The sequence below is a fragment of the Anopheles maculipalpis genome, chromosome 2RL (assembly GCF_943734695.1).
Source record: "Anopheles maculipalpis chromosome 2RL, idAnoMacuDA_375_x, whole genome shotgun sequence".
NCBI lineage: Eukaryota > Metazoa > Arthropoda > Insecta > Diptera > Culicidae > Anopheles > Anopheles maculipalpis.
This window is the reverse complement of record NC_064871.1, coordinates 71,482,537-71,509,601: the sequence shown is the minus strand read 5'-3', so window position 1 is coordinate 71,509,601 and position 27,065 is coordinate 71,482,537. Positions and strand designations below refer to the sequence as shown.

At 42.3% G+C, this 27,065-nt stretch overlaps 4 protein-coding genes across 6 annotated transcripts in view; 3 read left to right on the top strand and 1 right to left on the bottom strand.

The window, feature by feature from the left end:
- LOC126568803 (gastrula zinc finger protein xFG20-1-like) overlaps window positions 1-27,065 on the top strand; it is a 343,175-nt gene that overhangs the window by 140,037 nt on the left and 176,073 nt on the right. The gene's annotated exons all lie outside the window — the stretch shown is intronic.
- LOC126556360 (probable cGMP 3',5'-cyclic phosphodiesterase subunit delta) overlaps window positions 1-27,065 on the top strand; it is a 441,422-nt gene that overhangs the window by 267,766 nt on the left and 146,591 nt on the right. The gene's annotated exons all lie outside the window — the stretch shown is intronic.
- Window positions 1-27,065, bottom strand: part of LOC126556322 (ras-related protein Rab6) — a 467,299-nt gene that overhangs the window by 401,192 nt on the left and 39,042 nt on the right. The window lies entirely within an intron of this gene.
- On the top strand, window positions 3,524-5,154 carry LOC126556055 (insulin-like growth factor-binding protein complex acid labile subunit). Its single transcript, XM_050211231.1, has one exon. The coding sequence runs from the start codon at window positions 3,541-3,543 to the stop codon at window positions 5,152-5,154; it is 1,614 nt and encodes a 537-aa protein (XP_050067188.1). The 5' UTR covers window positions 3,524-3,540.

The window sequence follows — 27,065 nt, the reverse complement described above, 5'->3', positions numbered from 1 at the left end:
AATATAACTATAACATAGCATATAACATACAACAAATTAAGTATCGTTAGCAAATTTTATTCCAAACAAGGCTGATACTTTGATCACTGTGGTGGAAACGATTTGAATCTTTGAGGTTGCAACACAACAGGATAAACTATTGACTTGTACGTCTTTATTGTTTTTCAATGCTGTATAAGAAACAACCAATCAAATGTGTCTTAGAATAATTGTACAAACTTGAAGAAATATGGAAATGTTAGTTAGATCTTTAAAAAAATATTTTCTTACTAACCGCAAGTCTTAAGTAGCAATTACTCTAAGGTTTGAAGCTGTAGCAACGGATACCACGACATTCACCACATCCTCGAGTCATTTGTGGAATTCGATGCGAATTAACCCAGACCTTGAGCAGCCATTAGGAAGATCTCCGAAGGTGCCGATGAGCGATATCCTGGGACAGAAGACTACGAATATACGCGGATTCTGTTTGACTTCCCCAAAGAGATGGGAATCGTCCTTTGATCCCTTCCGCTCTACCTTTCCCGTAGATTGTCCCATTGCGTATAGTCGGATTTGTTTAATTTAGTGTGTTCTATTTATTTATTTTTTGTTATTTAAAGTCTCTATTTTGGTCTAAGAAGCAATTTTTAGAAGATGTCGTATCTGGCGACCTAGCATTTGGCGGAATGTCTGGTTTCGATTCTGCAGTAACCCTACAAGGTTATTGTGGCTGTCGGCTCTTTGCGTTTTGCTGGCGTCAGGGTCGCCAGCGACAACAGTAGATCACTGATCCAAATGAATTAGGTTTGGACAACGTGTATTTGTTACTGGTGGCTTTAATATTGGCGGAATGCGTGAGTTAGATGCTACTGTAGCTTCACAAAGTTGTAGTGGCTTTCGGATTCGTGGGTTCTGCAAATGGTGGGGCCGCCAGCCATGCTAATGCTGGCATCTATATAGAGTGGTGAACACCGAGGAGTATCCACATGAGAAGGGGTTTTCTTGGGAGCCAATAGTTAGTCTCCACGGCACGATACTCCAAAGAGGTGCCAACCCCTTAGCAGACATAGAGAGGAAAACTTTAGGACTATACCTGTCAGTAATAACATCCACAACCGAGCTCACCCGGGATAAGGTGCATTTGAATTGAAGGAGAAGGAAATATCTACCCTCTAAATAGGATATAAGTTTAATGAAATTTTCACTGGTCGCGGTAGAGTTGCACGCGTAAAAATCGTAAAAGTACTAGTGTTATGTTGATTGCAGCAGACATGTATAAAAATATTCCGTCCAAGAGCCGTCTTTCTTAAACATAAAATAAAAGGTATTTAAAAACAAAAAGGGGCGTCCTGGTGGTATAGGCGACAACGGCGCCGGTCTTCATACGACAGGATCGGGGTTCAAATTCCATCCGGACCGTCCGCCCGTAGTGAGAACTAACTATCCCATTTTGCGGCGTGACCTTAGAAGGGTCTAAGAAGTCCAACCAAGAAGAAAAAAGCAAGAAAAAACAAAATATGAATAACGTAAAATATTAAACTTCCTTTTCAACTCTTAAATTTCGAACAATAGTTAACTTGGTTTCCTTCTCACAAATATCGTCATGTCAAATGGATTCACTGGCCAAATTAATTATCTTTTATTTATGCATTCAACTTCAAATCAACTAACATCGCTCATCTAAATTCTTCTATCATTGTTTGCAATGCATTTCGTTCTGGATGACTTTTATATTTTGCGTTTGAGTTATTGATCAAGCACACCCAAAAACAGCTTCATTCAAATGTATGACGAAGCTCTTTAGGAACTGTCCATCTGATAACCATTTAAAGCAGTCCCACAAAAAAGAAAAACTCTCACCCAATCCACATGTTTATCAGCGTCCGATCAATTATGATGGGAAACAATTATACGCCATGATCGGCTATGTTTGGAGCTGCCCACACGTTAGTCCAAATCACCGTGAGCATCACAACAAACAACAGGCAGCACCGTCACCATCAAACGTCATCGAAGCGCTTCAAAGTGTTCGCCAAGATGTGCTTTTGTAAGGACAGCTTTGTTTTACTTCAATTAACAAACTCTCCGCGTGGCAACCGTGGCGGGTGCGAACCAAACCTCCAACAGTCCCGGCTTGAAAGAAGCGACCAAAACAGTCACACCAGCGTGCTTGAGTTGATTTAAAGTGTGAAACACCCATCCCATCTGTCTGACAGCACGGATCAGCGCTGGCGTACTTTAAGAAGCACTGACGACCGTCACGGCACCATCCAGTGTAGACACTTGGCGATCGTTTCGAGCGGAAGAATCTGTGATACCACCAAGAAGGCCGTATCGTACGGCAATCGCTAGACGAGCATAAAATCAAAACAATGATACTCTCTGATGGTCTGCTCAAAAGTCAATTTTAACTCTCTCAGCATGCGGGGGAAAAACAAAACCACGGACCGTTTCTGGTGTGTCAGTCATCGCCCTTCAACCCAGACACCCCGTGCAATGGAGCAGAAAACACTCGAGACTCGTGGATAGAGAACGGGACGGAGAAAAAGAAACAAGTCAGTCCTCAAAGGATCAAGGGGCTAGTTCGTACGGTACGAAATCCTTCCATCTGAAATGCTCCTATAAGGGAGCCAAGCTGGTAGACTGGATTTTCGTATGAATTATTCATTCCAAACAAAACACAACTCAATGAACAGCGCCAGAACGTTTAGCTGGATGAAATGCCGAGTTTTGGTGACTTGACGATACCAAGGCTTCCGGTATTGTTGGCTACACGGTCCCCAGTCATCTCAGGTTGAAGAATCGCTTCTACACGTCAAGAATCGCCAAACGGACCGGCTAGATGATGCGTTGTTTTTGTGTTAGAATTTTAAATTAAAAGACAACGCTTCCAATTCCTACAATGTCATCATCATAATTCCGTGCCACCGCTCGATTGCACCACGGGGAACGCTTTTCCAGCCACAAAGCGCCCGAACAAACCGGCCGGATCACACTGCTTGCTGCAGGTGCATTTCTCGCAAGATGATTATAAATCGTTGAATTATGCTTCCCAAGAACCCAAAACGCTCTAAACGGCAAGATGAAGCTATTTTTCTTTTCATTCCTTCTACCACCGTGCCATGCTGCGCGAACAATGTTTTGAGCGGCTTAGAACACCATTCCAAACACAAGACACACAAGAAATGCAGCAAATGCACCGTATCGAAGTGCATGCTTCGAATACGAATCTATACGATCCTCATGTTTTCTCAATTCTTTTGCTTTTCGCTTTTCCTCTGAGCAAGAGAGAGATTCACTCCCTCAGCACTCATTTTATGCTGCGAGAGGCGTCCGACTCTCTAAGAGAATGAGTGCATCTTAGCAAAGAGATCGAGCGGAGATGATCAGCATGATCAGTCTGAGCGTGTGAGTGGTGCGGCCCTTGGAGCATAAAAAGGGACACCCAGCATAAGTGAGAGACAGTTTTGCGATCACTTTCAACCGGTGCACAGCGTACCCTTGCTGGTAACGATCGTTTCGTGGTGACTCTTCCCATCATAAAACAACTGCTTGAACATGGTGTCAGTGACGAGTTGTGTTGTGATTGCGATGTTGGCGAGTGTTTTGGCGCCATCCGTTGATGGTGCGGCTGCCTACTGCCCAAGCCGGTGTGTGTGTGACGATGTGAAGCTCCACGTGACCTGTGGTGAAGGTGAACTGGATGTGCTCCCGATCGCCCTGAATCCCGCGATCGAGCGGCTTGTGATCAAGTTTAATCGCATCAAAGCGATCGATTCATCGATACAGTTCTACAGCGATCTCACCATGCTCGATCTCAGCTACAACCATCTGCTGGGCATTCCGAAAAGCATCTTCATGTACCAGAAGCGGCTGCTCCAGCTGCACCTAAACAACAACAAGATTGGATCCGTCGGGAACAAAACGTTCGCCGGTATGGACGAGCTGCGTGTGCTTAATCTGCGCGGCAACTTTATTGAGGAGGTGACCAAGGGGCTGTTCCGTGCGTTGCCCAAGCTGGAGGAGTTGAATTTGGGCGAAAATCAGATCGCTTCGCTGCATCCGGAGGCATTTGAAGGATTGACGCACTTGCGCATACTGCATCTGGATGACAATGCGATCAACGTGATTCCGACTCCATCGTTCAGACCGTTGCGTTTGCTGGCCGAGCTGTACCTTGGCTTGAACACGCTGAACCAAATACAACCCGGCTCGTTCGAGGGTATGCAACATTTGAGACGTTTGGATGTGCGCGGCTCTATGCTGGTGAATCTTACGATCGATACATTTCGTGGTCTGGAGAACGTACGATCCTTGGACGTGTCCGATAACCACCTGCAGAAAGTACCTACCGTGGCCCTGAGCATTCTTACCCGCCTGGAAGAGCTTTCCATTGGGCAGAACGATTTCGAAATGATTCCCGAAGGTGCTTTCTTCGGACTTTCCAACCTGCGCAAAGTGTCCATCGCCGGTGCTCTCAACCTGCAGCGTATCCAATCAGGAGCGTTTGCCTCCAACACCAACCTGGACACGATCGTGATCGCTTCCAACCGTATGCTGGCGGAGCTGGATGAAGGAGCGTTCTCGGGGCTGCCACACATTGAGAACGTTATTCTGCGCGACAATGCGATCCGTACGTTCCGCGAGGAACTGCTGCCGTGGAAACAACTGCGCAACTTTGACATTTCGGGCAATCCGCTCGTCTGCAACTGTCACATGCGCTGGATGAAGGATCTGCTACGCGAGAAGCCGATCGAAACGGAACAGAGCCGTGTGATCTGTCAGTACCCGGACCGGTTCGCTGGTGAAACACTGCGTGAAATCAGTTCCGAGATGTTGGGCTGTCATCAGCGTCAATCGAAGGACCGTGCGGTCGTGGGAGTGGTGCTGGTGGCTTCAGCCGCATCGCTGACAACGTTCATCCTGGTCGCTTACCGATTGCGCCATCGCTTGGTCGACGTTCTTGGACCGAGCTGGCATAACAAGCGCAACTCGCTCAAGGAGGAAAAGGATCTAGAGTTTGTGAAATCCTTCCCGGAGATCGAGTACCATCAGCCAAACTTTAACATCTACACCTGCAACTACCAGCAGATGTACCACCAGAAGCCTCCGTGTCCGCCACAGTTCCAGCACCACATCTACGAGACGCCTATCCCTGTGTCCGATCTGTAAGCGATTCGGTGGCAAAATTCTGGGGTAAAACACTTCAAACGACCACCGGGGAGCAGCTATGGGACCAAACGAAGTTGAACACAGTTCACTCGGTGCACCGGGGCAACCCAAGGTAATCAAAGGAACAAGAAGTTCGGATTATCAACACGATGGAGCCCGCTGGTGCTCACGTCTACGGCTGAGGACACATGGTCGACGAGAAACATAGCGCAACGGAGGGAAGCGAGTTTCATTTTTGTCTGCACACAGTTGACGGGCACGGGACGGTATAGCAACCGGCTACTACCGCTGGGTACTGCGGCAATTGCGAATTAAAACAAACGAGTTCATTAAATTGCTTTCGAAAATAAAAACGGTACAGACGAAACGAAACAATCATAAAACTTTTGCCTTTCATGGGGTTTTTCGGGGTTGATGCGTTCCGAAAAGTTTGTCCAGCGACGGGGTCAAGTTCACCACCGTACCTCGTCGAGTATCGCTACCCCGCAGAGTTGCCTGAGGTGTCCTTTTTTTCCTTCCACTCCCAGAAGATTTTAATCGGTTCCTTCTAGTTCTTCCCATGTGCCCATGTTGGTAGTCCGCTTTCACAGATCGTGGGATTCCTTTTTTTTTTGCTATGGCTCTGGTGATGGACATTTTTTTCCTCCTGCTTCGCTATCACTCACACCAACTTCGTCAGGGTCGTCGTTTCTTTCCTTCCGACATCATTATTGGGACAAGATTTATGCTGCGTTGAGATAAAAAAAGGGAGCGGAGGATAGAAGAGCCTGAGCGAGCGATGGTTCTTCATCCACAAACCTTTCATTTACTCTACACGATCGTTCTGAGTTACTTCTCTCTCTCTCTCTCTCTCTCTCTCTCTCTCTATCATTCTCTGTCTGACTCTTTCGTCTGGGACCACATCCAACCCACAGACACTGGCGGTAATACTTGCATTTCTGCCGCACGGGAAGTTGCACGTGCACATCGGGTTTGAAGAATTTCTCTTTCGCTTGCTGCTATTTTACTTTGTACTGCGAGGACACGGCGCATCCCAAACGATGTACGAAACTTTAACTTCTCCTGGACGTAAGAAAAAAAGATTGCTGCTGGGTTTGTGCACATTTTTATTCCTTCCGTCTTTTTCCCGTGTCCTGTTGGGTATGTGAAATGCAATCAGAAAAGAAAGATTTTGCCCTGTTAATTCTTCTTACACAGAACCGATTCAAAGCATTCGTACGTATACATTTTCACATGCTTCGATTTCTCACAATGAGCAACCTGTACCACGATGCCAGATACTGACCATGAGATTACAAACAGTGAACCCGGACCAATTTCTGGTGACAAAATAACTGGGCCAAACAGAGGGAAAACATTGCAGAGAAGATTCTTTCCTCGAGAAGAACATGGGAACGGTTTTACTGATGAAAATAAAAAAAGGATAAACATAATGGGATGAAAGACGGAAAATAGAGCTAATAGCTGTTTCGGATTGACCGAAAATTGTCCACCGCTCCGAAACGACCAGTGACCGCTGCAGAGCTGAACTCAACAGCAACATCATTAGCAGGACCGTCCGATAGTGTGGGCTGGGTCAGAGCTCTTCTTGGCCGTTGGCTGAAAACGGTGGGAATTTGACACCATGGACAAACGAACGGACACCATCTCGTGCTAGTGTGTCGAAAGTACGCACACACACATCAAGGATAATATTTCATTATTCTTGCTAAATGGGAAATGTCCTTGGTCGGTAAGAAATGAGAAAACGATGACGCTGGATGTCGTTTTATTTTTCGTACGTCCTTCGTTGTCCTGTTTGCCGTTGCGTGTGAAAAAAAAAATTGCCGCTTCTCGACGCGCTGTGCAGTGGGATTTTCAGATGTAATCAGATTCGAACAAGTGTATGGTATGATGTTTATTGTATGGTGTTTAGTTTCGCGTCTTTGTGCACCAAATTTTATGTGAAGGGGCACGGTTTTGTTACCAGAGCATGGTCTGACAAATTGGGCTTTGCTGGCCATTGCTATTTATGGCAGTATTGAGCACTTTAATGCGTTAAAATGTAAGAATGAACTTTGTAAGAAAACATGAAAAATTTGCGCGTTGAAATCAGTAGAAAAAAATAGTATTTCTGTTCACGCACAACGGTGAAGCAGAAACTTTGCGAAGAGCAATTCGTCAAATGAGTAGTAAGCAGTGAATGAGTGTCACTGGCATGATTAATACTCAGAAAATTATAAACAGGCCAAGTTTAGATAAGAAAATCCTCTTACACTTTCCACACTAAACATGACGACTACACTTGGTAATTGTAACGCAGCGAATTACCATCCGAAACCTCCGCGAACAAACATTGGTGCCGTGACCAGGATACTTCAAATATCTGAATTGCGAGTTTTGATTGTCCAATGTCCGCGCAACTCGTAGTTTTGGCGTGCCGGCGGATAGTTCTTTTGTCGTCCTTTCCGGAATACGAGCGATTCGTGGACAACTTCGTTCCGGAGCGAGACCAGATGGAGGTGGAAACGCGCGTAAGAAGTTTCGTCAGGCTTAACCAAGAGTTGGAAAAGGAGCAACAAATGCTGGAAGATTGTGCTTCTACAGAGGAGGAAGTGGAATACAATGATGCACGGAGGGAATCCTTTGAAAATCGATTGATTCGCGTAGAAGCTCAGCTGCTGGCAAGACAACATTTATGCCAAGGACTAAGGGTGCAAGCCAACACCGGCACTCATGCGCTTCCATTGGTGTTTACAAGTTGTGTGGCGTCACAAGTTCACTAGTAGTTCCACTGCCCCGATGCCAGCTGAGAACTCCACTTATGGTACCACTAACGATCACGACACGTCCACTACACTTCACAACGTTGCAGTAGCTTTAGAGCAAGCACCAGCAGAAGTCTTGCGCCAAACTGCCTCTGCGAAGATTAACAACGATTTCGGAATACAATTTGTGCAAGCACTGATGGACAGCGCTTCACCATCGAAACATAGATGGCAATAAATAGTCATGGAAAATCTTCGGATGCATGACATTTGCATCGATGTTTGGGAGAATGTAGAAATAGTTTATAAAAATTGGTCTATCCATTTTCTTTTTCTTCGGGAGGTCAGTTCTACGTACGGGAAGAAGGGATTCGATGCCCGATCCTGCTGTGTGAAAACCAGCGCTGCTAACATTTCTGCTATAGTGGTGGATCTTTCATAACATAGTTTAGCAGTACCGGCTGCAACTCACCTATGTTCTGATAGTCAATCGTTCCACCCTACCAGTGTGAGCGCTTTTCACACAGAGATCAAAGTAGTTTCAAACATAAGAAGCTGGTAGAAACATGGCAATATTTTCAAAGTAGAAAACTTTAATTAAGTTCTGTGACGTCATGAGTAAAAACCTTACTTAAACATTAGTTTAACATGGGACATCACCATGGGACATGGTGATGGTGCATAGAAAACTCTCTTAGCCGCGTTCGAGAGAAGGATGCTCAGTAGGATTATTGGCTCCGTATTTGAGGAAGTACATCGTACAGCGAATTAGACTCTCCAGGCTCCCGTGGGCTGGTCATGTCATTAGAATGATGCCGGACAAACTAGCTCGTAAAGGCCTTTAAGGTCGTCCACATGAACGGAGGAGGCGTGGTAGTCCCAAGTTGAGATGAAAAGCAGAGGACGAGGCGCTGCACTGCGAGCAGTTTTAAGAATTTCTGGCCGAGAAGCGGTTGTAGCGCCTGTCAAGTAAGGAAGTAAATTGTTCAATATGATCAACTAAATATGTACAACACATCAAAGGTGAAGTTTTTGAATTCCTTCATTGTGGTACACTGGTATTCATTAAGACAAGAAAAACTTTGCCATGAAATATTGCTTTTTTTTTCGCTTAAGGAGGAAACGGCTTTTATGCAGAATACGGAGCAGTAAACACCAAAAATCAAGTAAAAGTAAAAAACGTGTTAATGTCTGCGCTCTACTGGTGCGCTCACTTGGTTCCCTCCTGTTCTACCTGTAGTCAACAAGTTTACAAAAAATCTATTTAAACTTATGTAAAATTATGTAAAATAAACATACAAGTATTTATAAAAAAGAACAAAGTATTTTTGAATTAATTAGAAAATTATGCAAACAAAAATATTTGAAACTATTATTAGACAAAATACTTATGACAAAATCAATCTTCTGACCCTGCGGGGACGTGCCGTCATACTTAATAATAAATAAATAAAACACAATATCAACATTCTTTGCAACAAACTGACAAACTTCTCAATAGTAGCCTTACAATAACGCTCTTTAATAAACAAAAGCACCAAGTTCAAGGGCAGTTACATCATATACAAACAATTCAAGCGATGTTTCTTTTAACGCATCCAAAACACCTTTCATTTAAGACCCATCTGTCCAACGGCTGTCTTCGGAGTGTGGTTTCCTCCCTTTTGCCAACACTTTTGCAGCATGCAAACAGGTGAATCGGCTTCTGGAACACCAACCGCAAACAATATTGCAGCTTCCGCACCGGCTTACGCTGTGGAAAAAGAGATTATAACCTTTTGGCCAAAGTTTTGGCTAACAATCGCACAGCTTAGCTGTAATGATGACCAACCGGATACGGGTTTCGCCTGCTTCAAAAAAGGGATAAATGAAGGTAACGGAGGTGCTTCACAATTTGTCACCTGGTTGTTTTGCATGTTGTGAGGTTGTAAAATCCCCTTAAAATTGGTTTCAAATTCAATTACGGACACAATTGTTGGCATCGTGTGACCCCGGCAGAAGCAGTAGTTGTTGCAACCGAAAACCCATCTTAATTAGAACAGAGCACAAAGCATTGATTGAATGTAATGGATGGTTTATTTGGCTATTCCCAGTTCATGAGCATTTGCCAATCAATATTGACGAGGGTTTAATCAAAGGTTTTAGATAGTGACCGCTCCTCAGCATTTTAGACACTTTCGGAACGCCTTTTTCTTTCATCCATCAAAGGGTTATTGTACAGCAGCAGGTTCATAAGAATGCATCACTAATGCCACACTAAGAAAGAACGTTCACTGCTGTGTGGTCCTTTTGAAGCCGTTAGTCTCGTCCTATGTCTAGACATTAGGCACAGGTTACCCCACTCACATCCCTTACTGGTCGCCTAATCGGGCATCGTTCCGGGTATGGCACACGTTGCGTCTGGCGAAACATGATACTCCAAGATTAAAACTCTTCAACGGTCCTGCCAGACGTCGTCCGAACTCGGCGCGTTAGTTCATTACTCGCATGCAGCGCTTTGTTTGCGCCTTTTTCTCCACCGGCAAGCTGGTGGTCAGTAGCTCATCGATAACCGTAACAGCTCTGTTCCCTTTTGGGGTAGCTAGGCATCGTTTCGATGCGCCTTGTGCCAAAACGATGATGAATTCGGCAGCGATTTCATGCAACTTTCATGAGGCTGTACCGTCTGCTTGTCCTTTTTACCAAGTTTTAGCAACACTCGCTGTGTGCTTCATGGCGCCTATGAAGTTGCTGCTATGTGTTGGTGTTTCGATGTGTGTGTGTGTGTGTGTGCTGCAACAAAGTCTTACTGTCAGCAATTTGTAAAGATGTGCCCTAGAAACCGTGCTGTTGGGATCAGAATAGGCTGCTATGTCTGGCAAACTTCAGTTCTTGGCGGTCGACTCAGGACGAAACCCTCCACTGGTCGCACACGTGCTGGTAATTATTTACTCATTTGCTATGCGCAACACTTAAAGATGACTCAATAAGGTAGTTATAAGTTCTAGCAGTGTCTAACGCAGTATTTTAATCAAAAATTTATTTTTCATTTTCATAATAAACGAAATTTAAATCTTTTATAAGAGAGCTTAAATTGAACATAATTTATAAACAGATTTAAAAAAAAAACCATGCTCAACGCAACCGGAAGCCAAGCACGAGGAAGAGCGAACCATAATTTCCGCTTCAAGTACAGCAAACATCCCAAAAGAGCATAAAATATGGGATGAGAAAAGAATTAACGACTTTGCTGGCTGCGGTCACACATGCGATTCCCGTTGCACTGACACAAGTGCAGCGATGGTCGCCAGCCCATGGGAGGTACGGGAACATAAAACAGAGCCAGGACGGTCAAATCGGTAGGTATAGCGGAAGCGAGCGATGCTGCCATACCATATGGCTCAACGTATTGTAACAGTTTTGTTTTTAATTTCTTGAAGGACGATCTGGCTGTACAGTTGGTTAACAAAAACTGTTTTACATTATCCAAAGTGCACAGCAGTGGAACTGGAATTCTCACTCAAATTATCTCCAGACTTGTTTGTGTGTTTTTGTTAAAGAAAATGAACGATCGTCTTTCTTTTTATTGCTCGCTTCTTCACACTCTGGTAATGAGTTGTTAAAGATCACCGCAAAAAGCTTCTGATTTGTTCGGCATCCAAAAAAATGTCGATGAAAGCACAATTTTTCTCTTTGAAAATGAATCCAATTAAACCGAAAAAGGCTTAAAGACATTGTCTGCTTAAATTCACTTTCATTTTAGTCATTTTTTTTTTTATTTTTTGTATGTATATGCGTTCTGGCAACACTTACACTAGGCGGCCGAAGCGCCGTTCCAGACGTTTGCATAATTATTTTGTCATACTTTTTTGTTGCGCCAGCAGGGACTGGCAATGAATGTGCTGTAAAAATTTCCACCAGCTGAGCACTGGATAATGTGGCTTATCATTTTCGCAACGGCTGAATCATTTGCCCATTACCCACCGCCCAATGGTGGGCGCTGGTCGGTTCATTTTATGACGGAAACAAAACCGTTCGTAGATTGCTCCCTGGTGGTGGCTTTTCCATCCCCTGTCCGTACACGTTCCCCTTTTGGAATGCTTTTAGTCGGTGCGAATCCCGGGACCGAGAAGCAGTAAAAAAAGGCTCAAAGGAGTGGTTTTGTCAAGGTTTTTTTTTTTTTTGCTTTTGCCGGTGGCCATGTCCAGCCGCTGCAATTTTGTTCCTGTTGATTCAGAGCCTTTCCTGCGTGCCTTTCCGTCGATGGCGTTATTATCATTTAGGCGGGATGGATGGAAGAAAAAAAATACACAAAACAGAGGTAACAAATGTTAGCAAAAACCATATTTTCGGAGCGTAATGAAATTAGTAAGTTTAATGCGTGTACACTCACGCCTTCGGTGAATGGAAAATGTTTTAACAAGCGGCCTATCGCTGTAGCATAGTTTGTAGCCTCAAGCGAAACAACCCCACCAACAAAAAAAGGCTCTCCCACTCTCGACTGGATGTACTAAAGAGAAGAAAAATACAACCGTCCAAAAAGGTGGCAACTACACTCGTAGAAAGGTTGTTTTCATGATTGGTTGATGGAAAGCGCCTTGACAGCGGACACAAAAAGAAAGCACGAAACAATACAAAAGGCAGCGCAAGCGTTTGTGCGCCCAAATGGAAAACTCACACCGCCCCCAAGAAAGTACAGAAAGAAGACCAAAAAAAAAACGAAAACAAAACGAACTGGAAACAAAAATCCTTCAACCCATCAGTGGAGTGAATTTTTGAGTTTTCTTTTGCTTTGCAGAGTGAATTTAATTCACGGCAATAAGGCATAGAAGCGCACATTGGAGGGAGAACATTTTTCGCGGAGTCAAACAGCTCCAGAACCACCCGGGCCAAGGTCCAGAGAGTGAAGGAAGTTTTGCTTCCAAAGCACCTTCTCGCTGCTTCTTCACTCGCACTCCACACTGTGAGCGAGACTTTTCACCAACCAGTTCCCGTGCACGGAAAAGCTTGCGAAAATTCTTTGCCCCACCGCGCAAGAAAACAATGAAGAAAAGTTTACCTTTTTATTTTTTCAATTTCATCATCGAGTACGAATCGTCGCTTCTGCACCATGCAGAAATGAATGTAACAACAGCAAGAAAACGTACAGACGCGGGTAAAAACAATCATCCCAACCGAACGGGGTGGCGAAAACGAACCGTACACGGCATCAGTTTTTAAATGCTTCTCAATTTTCCACACCGCCGAACGTGTACGTTCCCTGTGCGCTGTGACATAAGTTTGCTTGTCTTCCAGCCCGTTTCCAGCAAGAAGACGACCGGTGTTGGGTGGGTTGGTGCGAAAATTAGTTATTGCGAAAGAAGGAAAAAAAAAACAACATCCGCACACATCATTCCATCCCAACTCGGGAAACCATTCTGTCACTCAAGATACCCGGCACCCGGAGTGTTTTTTTTTCGCCCCGTGAAGGAAAATTCTTTCGCTTACCGGTTTTCGTATAGTACTTTCTCGTTTTGAGAGCAAAATTTCAAAAATTTACATAATATTTGCATGATGACGCTCGAGCGCGTGAAAAGGATGTGAACGGCAGTGCATATGACGTTGCACAGGAGTGACGTTTGAGGTTGGGACCGCTTTTTGGTGGAGATGAATGGTTTGGTCCTAGAGTAATTGAATATATTTTCCACACAGCTGGCAACTAATATTGCACCGGGCATAACAAGTTTCGTTCATCGATGAACAGATTTTGGAAAAGTTTTTTTTTTTTCTAATTATATTTTTTTCTTCCCATATTATAGAAAAATTTTACGTATTGAAATATGATCGCCAAAACAATTATAATTATGCCTTATTAAAATTAATCCATCAAGGAAACAATCATTCGATTAACACGGTAAGAACCTTGAAAGTTTGTACTTGTTATTTGTTCGCCTTAAGGCTTAATTGTAGTACTAGCTTATTTGGTCTAAATCACCATGTTGATGAAAATGACCGGAGCTACCCTCGGGCGAAGATCATTAGGTATGGTCTTAATTTCCTCGCGCAACGAGGAATCTATTATTAAAAGGAAACTGTAGTTCTCAGGAAGGGCAGCACGATTTAATGCCTGTGGAGCGCTAGGATGCACTTGTAGGGCAACAAAATCTTCATAAATCTTGAGGATTTTGCTGCTTAGAACCTGTCTCTAGCAGCGCTTCAAAGGGATTTGATACTGAACAACGGACTAGAAGGTGAAGCGACAGCATTTCAAAGCGCAGTTTGAGCGGCATCACTCCGGTCATCACTTCTAGGGACATGTTGTGTGTAGATTACATGCTCCCTAGTGCGAGTCAAAGACAGCGGTACTGCAGCCCTTCTAGCTTGAGTATCAACGTATTGAATGCCCAATGGAAGCATATGCTTCCATATTCCAATACGTATAGTACCGTTGTCTTATACAGTCTCAGGGTCTCAGTCGGTCTTATGCTCTCAGGGTCTCAGTCTTATACGTCTGATGGATGATTCTCTTACTGCATTTTTGCACCAGATGGGTGAAGTGTGTACTGCAATTTAGCCTTGAATTAAACCATACACCATATAAACAAACAATAATTTTCGGGTCTTTTCTTCCTGTTTTTTTTCCTGTGTCTCTAAAAGGAGAAAAGACTACTCTCTCAGTTTTAGTTGCAGAGATCATGATACCAAGGTTTTCAGACCCCTCGGCAAGATTGTACAGAGTAGTTTGTAATGCCAGTTGTATTTCGTCGGCGTGTCTGCTATATATCCTATCCTAAACCTATCTTATACGAACTATTTATTAACTAGCCTAAACTAACTAATCGTGAGAAAAGAAAGCAGGAAGGATAAGGAAGAAAATTGGGTAACGAGAGGTGGTATTCAAAACAATGGGACGAGGAATTGTAGGTTCGGATCGTGCGCAGAAGTGGACCTCTACTACACTGCTGTGGTGGCGAGGTGGTATGAAAATTGGAGGAAGTGAGCGGAGGTAACGAGAAGGAACATAGAGGGGAATCGAAGCGCGTAGGACTGGAGCATCTATGGCATTCAAAACTACCGCAGTGATAAAGGACGCCTGAGCTTGGGAACGGCGATGTTTTAGGCACTGCAAACTGAGTAACCGGCATCTATCCTCGCAGTGAGGCAGATCGGAGGACTAATCACCCGAGGATCTGCGTTTTTCAAATCTGGTGAAGGACCGTTGAACACGCTCGATACGATCGACGTGAGTCCTGGCTGTATCACTAAGCCGTATTCCAACAGCGATCTCATCAAGGTAAAAAATAGGGATTTTAGGCATAAGAGGACGCTAAAATCACGAGCCACGCGCTTCACAAAACCAAGGGTTCTGCAAGACCTGGACACTAATTGGATGGATGAAGATGAGACCCGGGGTATAGCCAAACACCCAAATCCTTTTTCCACAGAAACACGATCGACTGGGACACAGTTTAAGGTGTACGAGTGCACAATTGGGGAGCGGAAACGAGTAAATAAGATGACTTTACTCTTTTCAGGAAAGAGAGAGAGTAGATCAATATTAAACTAAGAGGAAAAACATTTAAGGATATTTTGGAGATTAACACAGTCACTAAAGGAGGAGATTGGAAAAAAAATATTTTCAAGTCATCGGCATAACATAGGCAACAGTCATGAGGGAACACAGAACTAATAACATTTATAAACAGGACCTGTGCTGGAAGGGAACGGGTCGGCAAGGGTTGTTTCAATTCGACAGATGAGTTTGACACAATAATGACAACGGGACAAGAAGGAACGGAGCCAACAAATAAAGCACGGATGTATCCCGCATTATGATATTTTTTCAACGAGTAGATGATGGGGGTCACGATAAAAGGCGGATTGAAAATCTTATACCATCTACATGGTATCGACTTGCGATAATAAGAAGAAAGTTATACTAAAATGAAAAATAATATCAACAATTCAGCAGACACTGGCAAAACACAATTAATGAAAAAAAACAAATAAAGCATGCTATTCTTATTAAATAAAGCAAAAGTTAAAACATGCTTCTAGAAAACTATAAAAAATGTAAGGCAAACATCAACGAATAAATTAAAATAATGATGAATCACTCAAGATAAATTAAATTTACCCATAAAAATTATTCTTCATTACTGTTTTATCAGGAACAGCAATTCAAATTTGAAATCATATTTTTTTAAACATGTTATAATTATCATCGAATTCATGACTCACTTACTTTACTTGTATCCACAGTAAGTATTGTGACAGTAAGTACTCGCTACAGGGAAACTATCAGGAAGAAATTTGAGGCCCATTCCGCTGTGTAAAGGTCGGCACCACTGTCGCCACTACCACGAGGCCCACTTATCATTAATATCATTATTAATTGTTCTTCCAGTAGGGCATTAAAATGTTAAAACAGTGACGTAAACGATACAAGATGGATAAGTTTACAAACGGACCAAATTTCGAAATTTCCCTCTTTTTCTTTAGTTAGCCGTTCAATGTACGACACTGTTTCTTTTTAATCTCTGAACTATAATCAAAATTTAATCAAATAAAAGAATTGGATTTCCCTACCAAACGGCTGTTTTTGTACAGCAACTTTATTTAATTTTAATAATAATTTACTTTATTTCAACGATAAGCACCGCTGAAACACTTTTACCCGTCTGCTTTTTCAAACAATCGAGAAATAAAATTATCAGCTTGGAATCCAGTTAGCTGAAGCTCAACCTAGCACTAACTTACTTAATTACGAGTAGTTTTTCAATTTAACAGATAACATCGGGATTGTAAAAGCTCCAACACTTCCGTGTCGCTTCCTAAGGATACACACCAAAAACACAGATGTTTGCCATGATTTTCATCGTCCAGGGTGCGGCGCTTCATTCATTAGGAATATTCAGCCAAAGCGTGAGTCATAAATCATCTCGCGAAAACCCCACCCTGAATTCGGCTCACAAACATCCCAAATACCAGCGCACAGGAAGTGAAAATGTTGGTTGGGGGAGGTGAAAAAATATTGAGAAAATTTTGCCAACCCAACGCAAATGAAATTATCTTTAAAGTTTATTCTGCGTTTTCTCCTCCCACAGCGCTGTGCTTTAGCTTGCGGAAATGGTACCATATTTCGGAGTTCATGTCATGCTGCATGTGCAATGTGGACAAGAGGGTGCGTTAGGACTACCGTTCGCAATGTAATATCGCAATGGACCGTACACGCACAAAACAACAGGAAAACCACAACGCCAATAACGCCACTATCCACGGTCTTTGGTTGTCTTTTCGCGGAGGCGTGCGTACGTTTACCGGGACGCGGAGAAAGAAGTGGATATAAAAGTTTTCCAATTTGTTTGTGTACTTCATGGTGTGGAAAATCTTTCTTTTTCCACCCAAAACGCTACGAGCTATGATTATATTATTTTTGGATTTTTTTTTTTTTGTTTATATCATGCACAATATTTTCTCACCACGGTCCACCACAATCCGTAAACTACAACAACAATGAGCTTTCCGAATATGTACGAAACCGTACGCTGACCGTGGTTCCGGGTTGAGAATTCTATTACACATTATGGTGGACTCATCTCGCTAACGATGGTAAACCTACTAACGCCCAGCGACCACCCCAAGGCCCCTCCCCTTTAGCGCGAGTTTTGACAAATGAAAAAATAATTTATATTAATGGACCGATGCGGACCCGGCGCCTGCAACGCGAGCCGGTCGTTATTTTATATCATTATAGTTATTGCACCGAGCAGTGCTGCATGATTTACGGCTAGATAAGCGTTCAATACGCTCAGTTTAGGATGCGAAATTGCTTCACAAACAATGCAAATTGAATCTAAATTAGGGAAAAAAGCAATAGCATTGTTACAGTTATTGAAAGCGAATTACATAAATTTGCACCACATGTGTTTCACTAATGCTACCTCATGAATCTGTGTTGCATAAAAAATTTATTTAAATATATCATTTCTATTCAAGATTAGCAAATAGGTTCCGTAGGCGTTTTTGCTTTCATCCATTATTTCATGCTTTTTTGTGGACAGGTACGTTAATAATCAAACAATGCATATAACCTCTATTTAACTGAGTATATTATTAGTTCGATCTACTTTTCATTCCGTTATACAGCTTTTATTTTTCTTATTCGTCATCATCTTCTTCTTATTATTAAAATCCTTCTTTTTCTTCTTCTTGGCCTGCTCAGGCTTGAGGACGTCGCGTAGACATGGCCAGGTCTCCGATCCGCTTCCAGGAAACTTAATCTAGGACTGCTCAGAAAGGTTTGACTCCACTTGATCCAGCTGGGTGCCGAACGAGTCGCTGACGAGCACCTTCTTTTTGAGGCATGAGTCCGGCTTTGACTATCGTCAGGATATCAGCACCGCTTACCAGCTCAGCTAGCTCCACGCCCTGCTCGCACACACCGCCAAAGATAGTCCTTAGCATCCGCCGCTCGAAAATGGCGACTGTATTAGCGTCATCCCTCTGCAAAGGAGTCCTGGACTCGTACCCGTAGAGCAGACCAGACGTATCAAGGTGCGGTAAATCGTACATTTCGTGTGTTGTTGGAGTCTTGTGGATCGCAGGAGTTTGTGGAGTCCGTAGTAGACATTATAAAATAACTATAAATGCATCATTCTATAAAAGATTAACAAATAGTTTCCCTTGGCGCTTTTGTTTTCATCCATTATCTAGTGTCTTTTTGTGGTCATGGTCAACAATTTAACTTAATCTATTATTTATTCAACTAAATCTAATATTTAGGTCCATCGTCTGCTTGCAGACACGAGAATGGATCCGAAGCCTCTAGAAGGTCAACGCAGGCTCTCCATTCTCGACTCTGACTCAATACGTCTACGACGTACAGGCTGGTAAACTTGATTCTCGAATATCTGAGCTCGGGTAAAACCAAACCCGAGGGACGATGGGAGTCAAGGCTAAATTGAGAAGGGTATAGGCATCACGGGTAACTGGAGTGTCTGAACAGTGGACTGAACAATGGTCGGGGGGTAGCTTGACAGTAAACAAAACTGCCACGATGGCGTTGGACAAGTCATCCCGTCCTATCGTACCCCAAATGACTACGGAAAGTCAAATCAGAATTTTTCATCTCACCTCAAAAAAACCTGACGCGACGTTTGAAGCTGGGACTGTATTGTACCTTTATAGTCCCGGTACTCACATACGCCTCTGAGACATGGCGGCCCTGTCCAAAAAGACGAAGCTATCTTCGTCAGATCGTAACAGATCGAAGCTATAGTCGCGTTTCTAGAGGAAGATGCTCAGAAGGATCGTTGGCCTCGTGTGTGTGGTAGGACAATGGAGACCTCACCGTCGTGCAGCGAATTAGGCTCACCAGGTTCCGATGGGCTGGCCATGTTATACGCATGGCACCGGACAACTCAGCTCAGAAAGTCATTTTTGGGCCGTCCACTAGGGCAGACGAGGCGTGGGAGGCGTGGAATTCAAAAACTCCCGATGTCGTCAAACCTTACGAAGTCGGATTTCTTGTCCTGTAGCTGGGTTCTTTGTTGGGTCTATTTGCTCATGTTGCTGACGAAGTAATTAAAATAAAAATTAAAAATCATAGCACCTGGAAAAAAAACAGCAAGTAGCGCAGAAGGTATCGAAATAGGAAATAGCTTTAAAGAGGCACAACGTTTAACAAACAAGTAATTTATTTAGTCAAACGGACCAAACAGTCAAGTAGGAAAATTTGAGTAAAGAAAATATTTTATAATGCATCTCGCCCTCCAGTGTTCTTATTACAAGTCGGGGACTAATCCCGGATCTTAGTGAAGAATAATTACCCCCAAGTGAGCGGGAACCGATCCAGACTCAGCTAGCTCGGAAGGCATTCTGCCAACGCTAGCAGATGCAACGGAGTTAACTCCTTTGGTGGAAACAGCTCACGTCAACTCATCTTGCACAGTTCTAAGTTCTTTATTTTTTTCAAGAAACAATTTATTATTGCGTAAAATTTTACGGACCATATATGGCCACCCTTCAAGCGAAAAAACAAAAAACGAGTTAAAAACGAGTGAGACTTTCCCCTACGTCAATAAGTGATCCAGCACGGAGCAATCTTGCCGGGGCGTAAATGTTGATTGCAGAGAGCAGCGCCGGTGAGTCGATGCGATTGTCAAGAAGACCTGCGACAAAAAGTCTCTGCGCGTTACAATTCCGCTTTTTCAGCGATTTCAGGCCAAGTAGTGCGCATCGTCCATTGTAGTCAACCTGGACACTGGATGGATTCCAGGCGAGTCAACGAGCGTGCCGATATGGGCCACCACACCACGGATGAGTATTCCACCACAGACCGAACTAACGAGCAGTACAGCATCTTAACGGCAATCGGGTCGGTAAGATCGCGCTCAAGGTTCTTCAGAATGCCAACTAGCTGATTGCCCTTATCGACGGTGTGCTCTAGCTGGTCATGGAAGCTCAACTTATCGTCAAAGAGCACTCCAAGATCTCTGACGCAGCTTTTACGGACAAGGACAGTGTCGTTAATGGTACACGTGCAGATTAAGGGATTACGATTTCTGGCAAACGCAACCACAACGCACTTGTCGACGCACATCTCCAAGCCATTCGTACAGCACCAGGACTGGAACGCACTGAGAGCATTCTGGAGATGCAGCTGATCTTCCTGGTTGCATAGTGGTAGGTACAATTCAGCGTCCTCCGCGTAAAGCAGGTGGCTTTCAGGAGGAAGCACACGTGTGACGTCGTTCAAGAATATTACGAAGAGAAGCGGACCAACGTTGCTCCCTTGTGGTACTCCTGAACACACATTACATTCAGAGGTATGTAGAATGTTGGTTTTCTGCTAATAATTTAACAATTTTATCAGCTTATTATTATTTGATTTATATCCCTCAATTCATTCTTAACATTTACATAAAAAATCATTCAAAATTTGATAACACATTTTTTAAATACAAGATTTAAATAAAGAGCTTGCAAACCTTTTATTATAAAAATGTGAGGCACAAAGCTACCAAAAGTAAAATAGAAATATTATTATGAAATACATCAAAAATGTCTTTGTGCTCAAATTTGGAAAGAATTTTGCGTTCCTTGCGAGATTCAACGAGATTGAATGCAAATTTCCCAGAGCAAGTACATGAGCCACCCTTTCTCTCCGCATAAAATGTGAAGTTTGTCTTGAGATCCATTCACTTCCTTAGATTTGTTGCTGTTTCCTTCCGCTTCCAGACACTCTATGTCCAAGATTTCCCTCCGTTCCAAAGTTTTACTCCTACCACAAATGGCTTTTGCTACCCTCAAAATGTCACCGTCAAACTGCTGAAACAATATGGTGTGGATATAAATTTTAATTATTATTTATAGCAGTCGGTCTTACGGGTGTTTTATTAAAATTTCATAAATCTGATGATGCGGCTCGGTTACCCACAAACGTTTGCTCTGGGCATCCGGACCGTTCGAATGGGTCGTAACGTAACCGGTCAAAGATTGGTACCGTACCACAACCGGAAGAACAACCGGCCAGAATCGTCCGATAACACCCGAACGCTCTACACCTCTTCTTCCGATGGTCGTGCATACGGAAGAGGTCATAGTTTTCGGCATTGCAGTCCTAGCAGTCCTTTTTCGGGCAGGTCCAGTTGGGAGTGATAAATAATCAAACTTTACGACAAAACGAGACACCACGGCACCGATCGACACCGATGGTGACCGAATGTGCCTATGATCCGACCGCTCAGGGACCACCGTTGATTAATATTTAACTGAACTTTCTGTAATTACAAAAAGATGGAAGCGTGCGAATGTTCGGCTAGGTTGCATGCTTCCGTCCGAGTAAACGATGAACAAATGATCAAGTATGCAGTTTTGTGTTGAGGCCATGCAAATTTTGTTAATGGGTTGTTCGTGGCACTCAGTTTATTTTATCTCATAAATCAATGGAAAGCCATAAGGTTTATAATTCGTTCATCATTATTTTCATATTGTCTCATTTTTATTATTATTTAACAAAGCTCTAAATCGGAAATGAATGCCACACCCAGTCTGATTCTCATCGGTTTCCGGTATCTGGCAAGACCAGGCAAACTCCTCTACTATCCAAACATAGGACCAAACTTTCTAACTTCTTCAATCATCAACAACCACAAGAACAAATCCATGTGATTTCAGCCACAAGAAGCATTAGTGTTAACTTTTCCTCGTTGTTCCTGCTATTTTCCAAACCCTAACGAAGTCCGCATGTATCCGCCTTTAGTGGAAACGGTTTACTCATTTCCAGTAAATTTCACTAACGAAACATGCTTTCTGTCAGTGTTTTGCATAAAATAATATTTCCATCGCCCGAGACCAAGTCGAGGTTGGTTTGCACATTTTCCATCCCTACCGAACAGCTTCCAACCAGAGAACTTACGGTTCATACTTGGGAAAATGAAGAATCTAGCTCGACGTTGCAATCGTACTCAGCACGAGTGCGGAACAGTCCATGCCAGTCCAAGGCATTCCCGCAGGACGCTTGGAGCACCAGCCGGAGCATGTCGAGATGTTTTTTGGCGACCACCGAACAACCAGTTTCGCCTCATGTTGTACACACTTACCATCAAGAGTGTTTGGCACGGGGCAGACTATGGCCAGAACGCTAGAGCAACAATCTGAAATTGAAGAGAAAAACATTTTGCCTGTGGATGCATGCTCCAAGATGCCGGCAAAGCAAACAGACGGTCACACAGTAAACACAAAATAGAAAACGTCACTAGCAGAACGAAGGCGTTTTTGCGTGCTGCGTGTTGCAGGAAATAAGGAAATAGAGAAAAAAATGCAATTGGAGTTGTTTTGAAGAGTAAATTGAGAAATAAATTGCTTAACAAATTGTGTCGTGTTTTACAATTTCAAGTTTTTGTTATCCGGAGGAGCGGAAAAGAAAGAAAAACTAATTTATGATTTTTAAAATAAAATTAAACAGCCGCATATCCAGCATTTTCTTTTTCTTTGCTGTACAGGTTAAATCCTCCTATGATTTTGCTTCTTAATTTTTCTGTTTGGTACATTTACATTTATTTTTTCTAAATCTTTTATTAAATTTATGAATAAGTTCCTGATTTTGTTTTTTCTTAGTATGTTTTTCTTTTTCATGTTCGTTGGTAAAGTATTTTTTTCTGTTGTTTATGATGTTTTGAGTCTATTGTATTATTATGTTTTGTTCTACTCTTCTGCTACTCTATGTGTGTTATTTTTTGTACAAAAATTTCCAAGAATAGTTTTCTTTAAGTTACTGGCTGCTTTTCAATTGTTTTTTCTACTAATAACTGTTCTGTGCCTGTTTTTGTTTTGGTATTTGTTCTACTGTTTTATTCCGATGTCTCTTCATTTTTATTTCCTATCTTCTTCTGTGTATTTTTCCAGCAGTTTCACGATATAGTTTGAAGGATTTCCTTTTAAAATTAAAGAAATTGCATTAAAAAAATTTTTGATAACGTTCACAATAAAATGAATCCCAGTAGATAGCGATAACAGTTAATAATTTCTAATTCAAATATAGAAACGTTGCGTACTCATTGGATTAATAGCAGCAATACAAGCATTTAAGGCACTGTTTTGTTAATAACTTTATCATTTTAGATCGAATTTTTAATTCCTAAACAGCAAAGTTATAGCATCGCAAATAAACCATTCTTGCCAGTTGATTAAAAAAAATTATTCTTGATTTTCTAATTTTTTACCCTTCATTTTTAACTGTTCAATTATATTTGTGTGTTTCCTAAGCAGTGTTTCCTATTCTTATTGAGTGATGACGTTTTCTGAATTATTATTTTATGTTTAAAATTTCAATTTCAGTAATTTATGAATATTTGTTCTAAATCGTGTGTAATGTTTCTGTTTTTTATTATTTTTTTATTTCAATGAAAAATATTCCAACCCTTCTTTCTCAGTGATCTCATGCTACCCACATCTTGCCTTAGCAGAATACATCTTGGTTCCTCACTGTACATTCATTGGGCTTTGTCAAGTCCAAACTTCTCTCACAATAAATTGACAAAATGCCTAATTGATAAAACCCAGACTCAACAATGTTTAACAAACTATTTTAAAGTAAGATTTACTACATCAGCAAATACATTTTCGATGCCGTTGCGCTACATTATTCTTTCCCAGATCCTAGATTATCGTCAGTCAAGCGGCCAAATAATGCACAACATTCAATAGACCCACGAAACCCTACCGTGAACCCTTCCTCCAGGTGTCGGTATCGATTTCTAAAGCATGGTAGGGGAGATTTCCTTCTACGGAGTGAAAATGTTTCTGCAGCGGAATCGTCTTAGATCATTAGAACAACGCTCAGCGCCAGTCCGCACGGCACAGCACGAACGATGGTGATGCAACGGGCTGTCGGCAATGCTTGCTAGTGGAATGTAAATTTGAAAAGAATTCAGAATACACACAATCACGACGTCATTTCTAGACATTTAGGAAGCAGCAGCAGCAGCAACGACAGCAGAAGACAAAAAGCAAAGCGCCCTAATGCGTGCCATTCTTCTCACCCCATCCGCAACCGTAAGCTGAAAGGCCTTTGCCGTCCATCGCGGTGCATTGCGTCTGTTCTGCCGTTCAGCCGATTGTCTACGAGCTGTTCGGCTAGCAATCGGCACAAACAAGGGCAGGACAGGAGCGAGGAAAAAACAAAAACTGCATCGGCAAAGACAAAAATGCATCTCGAACGAAAAGACAAATGGGCCAGCGGATTGTTCTTCCTTATTTATTATTACACACTTTCAGCTGGTCTGCGCTTTTCTTCTTTCTCCTTATTCACTTTCAGGTTTGGTTTTCCTATCGTCGTCGGCTTCGACGCCAAGCCAAAAAGCACGATCCAAACAAGAAAAACAGATTTTTCAGCAGTCGCAACAACAACTTACGGATCCAGGTTGAATCACGACGTGCAACCGGCACGAAGCCGGCGGCACCGAATGTCCCCTGGCGTGTGCCGGCCGAGAGTACGTGTGTCTTTGTGGCACGAATTAGAACGTACTGGCCGGTTCGTTTTCATTTTCCGTCCCATTTGAATCCACCGACCGTTTGCCTACTACGCCTCTACCTTTTTTTTTTCCTCATCAACGAGCCAAACGCTTCCCAAACCGGGAAAGGGGGGGAAAGAAGGTAGAAGGTATTAATTTTAGAGCACCCGAACCCGCCGCGAATGAATTGAAAATTTATGGTAGGTTTTAAATTTATCATACAACGCCTCGATGGGGCCCCGTGATGATAGCATGCTCGGGCGAAACTTCAATCGTGAGTGGAAATTGAATCGATGCACGATTTCGAGTCACAAAAGAGATCGTAGTCAAGGTTTATATGTTTACGATCTGGAGTTCGGATTCGGATTCAGGATGGGTGCCGTACGCAACCACTTAGAACCACTAAATTGCGCTACAGAACATCCAATCCTGGTGTAGAATAAAACACAACTGAAGCGATCAAGAGCACGGAGCGAACAGCTTGGAACAAGGGGCAGAAATACGACCAACGAAGGGCAGCGTACTGGGTAACAGTGGAATTAGAATTAGCCCGGTGCTTTTTAGGGACTCAACCGGCTATCCAAATCTTTCCTGCCTTCAAAACGAGTTGGAGTGAATGCTAACGATGCAGATGAGTGAGGGACTTATAATAAAATAATTACTTCTAAATTACAGGTCCCGAAGCAGCTGCAAGCACTGCTCCGTTGCTGATACGTCCGATTATGTTTGCGTTCTAGTTGTATTATATCAGTTTCTCTGGGTCTTCTTTTTCCAACATTTCGATAGATTGCTGATGTTATTTGTTTAGAATTTACTTTCCCAACAATGTTTTACAAGTCTTTATTGAGACTAGTTTCCATGCAGAGTAAGATGTTAAAAGAAGTAAATTTATTATTATAATGAAAAATTATATAAATTTTGTAAGGCAGATCGGAAATGCAACCAACACAAATTATCCACCATTCACTGAAAAAAAAAAACAATTAACCGAAGAGTTAGAAATAAAAATCCACACGTTAGTTGGCAACTGGAATTCCCGGGTATTCCTTACAATTTGTCGTGTAAATTTGACGGTTTTCGTTGGTAAAAAATGCTTTCTATCTATTTATGTTCTTGCGAATCTTTGTAAATCGGAATGTTAAATGAATATAGAACTACGATGCAAAATTATAGACAAAACTTTAACATCACAGATATTGTATTACATTCTATTGTTTTTATATTATTTATTTATAATTAACTTATTTATTGCTGATTGCTGATATTGTTCATTTTGTTTATTTAGAAACTGTTTCGTTCATTATTCTTTATGTTTTTTTTGTAATGACAAAACTCCTAAACAATCCTTCTGAAATTTAAATTCAATTAAATTTTACTAGAAAAAATTCACAATACGAAAAGAAAAAGTAGAGAAACGTCATTCTCCAAACAAAATGTATGGAATACCCGAGTCTGCTGGGTGCCAACGAATTACGTGGTAAAGTTTAAAATCAATCAAAATAAAACACTTACTGGTTGTTGAAAATTACACTGTATGCACCAAAAAATCGGATATAAAAAGTTGGGAAGCTACTGGAAATTTCAGGTCAATACAAGGTTTAAATGGATAGGTTGTTGCAACAGCGTTGTCAGTCTTCACACAGCAGGACCTCAGTTGAAGGACTGGACAGTTAAGGACTGACTTTTCACCAACGTGGAGTCATCAAGTCTTGTAAGCCATTCGATGGCCCGCGTGCCCTAGTTGACCAACAAGTCCAGCAAAGAAAAAAGTAGCAATTCAAAATTAATATGAGAATGAATTAGTCAAAAATATTTGGTTCGTTTTGGACAATGTCTTTAATCAGTCAGCAGTGAGACTATAATGCAGCTCCTGTTTCGCTCATCAATAGAGAGTTTGAGTCTCTCATTAGGCTTACTAATGTCATAATAGTCTTAATAGGCTTACTAATGTCATAAAAAGGATGTCAATACAAATACTCTCTTTTCTTGAAAATTTAATTTTTGTTTTGTGTTGCTTCATTCCACCACCATAAGTTATACTACTGTATCCGAAAAGTAAGGTGACATTAGATGTCAAATTTCGCGCGCCAAAAGAAGCCCCTTGTTTTTATTTTTCGTTTGTCAATATGTATGTTTTTGACAGATCTGCCACGTTTCAAGCCACAACATCAACCCGGCTAGGAGTGAC

Coding starts and splice junctions, on each gene's coding strand:
- LOC126556055 (XM_050211231.1), top strand. CDS start 3,541: ATGGTGTCAGTGACGAGTTGTGTTGTGATTGCGATGTTGGCGAGTGTT.